Genomic DNA, 2500 nt, shown 5'->3' with positions numbered 1-2500 from the left:
ATTTTCAAGATGTTGAAGTTTCTCCTGCATATCTGAAAATATAAAAAAAAAATATTTTTCAAATGTCTGCATAAATAAAAAAAAAATCAATATTCTAATAACTTTGCAATTAGAGATATTGTTCCAAACTATGATATATTTCTGCTTATGCGATGTAGTTCATCAGTTGAAGATTAATATTGACTCTGATTATTAGTTGCTGGATTGACATATTAAATAAAATCTATAAATATCATAATAGTCCAGAAGAGACTTACCCGGAATTCTTTGTAGAAGCTCGTCATGCCCTGAAAGGAAAGTGTAGATTTGATCAATCATTTTGAGTGAAGAGAATAAGAATTAGAGGGAAACACATATATATAAATAAATTCTGTCTCTAAATGATGATTTCAAATCTATCAAAAGAGAAACAAAAAAGAAGACGAAAAGAGCTTATTCGTGAATGTCAAGGAAAAATAGAACGTAGTATATGCAATGAAAATACAACTATTTCAAACGTAGTTTAGGCTCTTGAACATAATTGGTGCACAACAAGAAGTCACAGGACACAAATTCTTTTCCATAGGGAATTTTCACGAACATAGAAGGCCTTATTCTTTCTCATCCTTTTATCTACCTCATTCCCCTTTCACCACTTACCCAATCCCTCAACTTCCATTCTCGGTCTATGACTATTTACTATCTAATGACCTCACATTATACTAGTGGCAAAAATGTCGTAAATATATTAATATATATATTAATATATATATGTTATATATATTATATGTATATATATGTATGTACATATATATGTATATATATATATATATGTATATATATATATATATATATATATATATATATATATATATATCTATGTATATATATATATGTGTGTATATATATATATATATATATATATATATATATATATGTATATATATATATATATATACACACACACACACACATATATATATATATATATATATATATATATATATATATATATATATATATATATATATATATATATATATATATATATTAAGTAACCTGGAAAGCCTTCCTCACGACAGAGTGAGGTATGATCTATAGGAGCAAGATTACACAAACCTTATATCTCACTAAAGAGGAAGCATCATCTCCACGCCGCCAAACTCTTATAGCAACAGTTGCAATCTCTCTAAAGACACATCCTCAAAATATTTTCCCCCATACACTGAGAATCATTAGGTGTTGTTATTGGTTACGAGGAACTACTTGTGTAAACATAGTTTAAAATAGTTCAGTTTTAAGTCTAGGCTGTGAGTAATGATAAAACAGTAACAGATAATATTATCTAAATCTAAGAAAAGTAATGACATGGACTGTTGATTCTGCTAAATAGACATTAACTCGGTCAAGATCTCTGAAATAGTATTCATCAAACACAGATCTCCCATTAAGGGCTATGAGTGATTGACCAAATAAATACACTTTTTAAAAGCAAACTACAGATCATAGGATTTCAACTTGAAAGTAAAAGGCCAACACTTTGGTTAGATTCCCTGCAATAATACTTAGAAACGATCCACTAACTCCTCTCTGGTGAACTTTGTACACAAGAATTATATGATTCATATGATCAAAGGCAGCACAAAAATTCTGACAACAATCAATGAAAAATCAAATAAAGCCCTGATAGAGAGGGGGGGAAGATAATTAGCTGGCGAGGTGGAGTGAAGGATGCTATAGAACTATATCAATGCTTTAAGTGTATATAAACTGACCTTGTGCCAAAGAGATGACTCCAGATATCTCCTCGTGAACATAAGACTTGATCTCTTCATTTGCTGGAAGAAGAAAATAATCCCTTGAACAACATATTATAAGTTTGCTATGTTCTTCTTTCATTGATCAAGGAAGAACACAAAGATATGACTCCACTCCACCATGGGATTAAAAAACCAAATGAACAAGAACAAAATCAGCAAATATATTGATGATGTTAATCATACAAGTGATGGTCAATATTCCACGTTGCAATTTCTATCTTCTTTGAACTATATCTTTTCAAGAATCCCAATCACTAACTAAAGAGAACTTACCTGCTGCTGATACATTAGTCAAGTGTTCCAAGACTTCCCTTCTGACAAGCTGTCCGGTCTCTTGGCTGAGCCCTAAAGTAGAGAAGGAGATTATATGCAAGATCTTCTTAGCAGAGAAAGAGGATTCAGGGGAGGGAGAAAATTATTATCATAAATTGATTCAAAATTTAATCCATGGTCATAAGCTCTTTATTGAAAGTTAGTCCAGATTTTATGATAATAATCATTCAGAAAAGAGAAGAGAATGAATTCAGATGTGTTCTCTCTATGTAAGGGAACTTATTGATTCCTATGTGGATTAAAAAGTATTTCTCATAGTCAAAATAACTCTCTGAAGATCTTCCTCTCTAACACTTTCTGTTTTACTGCATTTCTGAGAACGTTCCAAATTCTAAACAATTAAAAAGTCATCTGTCCTCATGACAAAT

The 2500-nt window shown here is 30.4% G+C and overlaps 2 protein-coding genes across 54 annotated transcripts in view; one reads left to right on the top strand and one right to left on the bottom strand.

Annotated features, from left to right (window-relative positions):
* Window positions 1-2500, bottom strand: part of LOC137633422 (putative leucine-rich repeat-containing protein DDB_G0290503) — a 549442-nt gene that overhangs the window by 214141 nt on the left and 332801 nt on the right. For 49 of the 50 annotated variants that reach the window (XM_068365644.1, XM_068365649.1, XM_068365687.1 and 46 more), the window contains 4 exons: window positions 2073-2144; window positions 1755-1817; window positions 258-287; window positions 1-32 (listed from right to left, as the gene is read on the bottom strand). The exon at window positions 1-32 is cut by the window's left edge and continues 10 nt beyond it. In XM_068365644.1, coding sequence (XP_068221745.1) covers window positions 1-32; window positions 258-287; window positions 1755-1817; window positions 2073-2144 — 197 coding nt within the window. The remainder of the gene's footprint in view (window positions 33-257; window positions 288-1754; window positions 1818-2072; window positions 2145-2500) is intronic. The other variant, XM_068365680.1, reaches the window with a different exon arrangement.
* LOC137633435 (splicing regulatory glutamine/lysine-rich protein 1-like) overlaps window positions 1-2500 on the top strand; it is a 408786-nt gene that overhangs the window by 246797 nt on the left and 159489 nt on the right. The window lies entirely within an intron of this gene.

Source organism: Palaemon carinicauda, chromosome 43 (genome assembly GCF_036898095.1).
Source record: "Palaemon carinicauda isolate YSFRI2023 chromosome 43, ASM3689809v2, whole genome shotgun sequence".
In the NCBI taxonomy this organism is placed as follows: Eukaryota; Metazoa; Arthropoda; class Malacostraca; order Decapoda; family Palaemonidae; genus Palaemon; species Palaemon carinicauda.
This window is presented reverse-complemented; position numbering and strand designations above follow the sequence as displayed.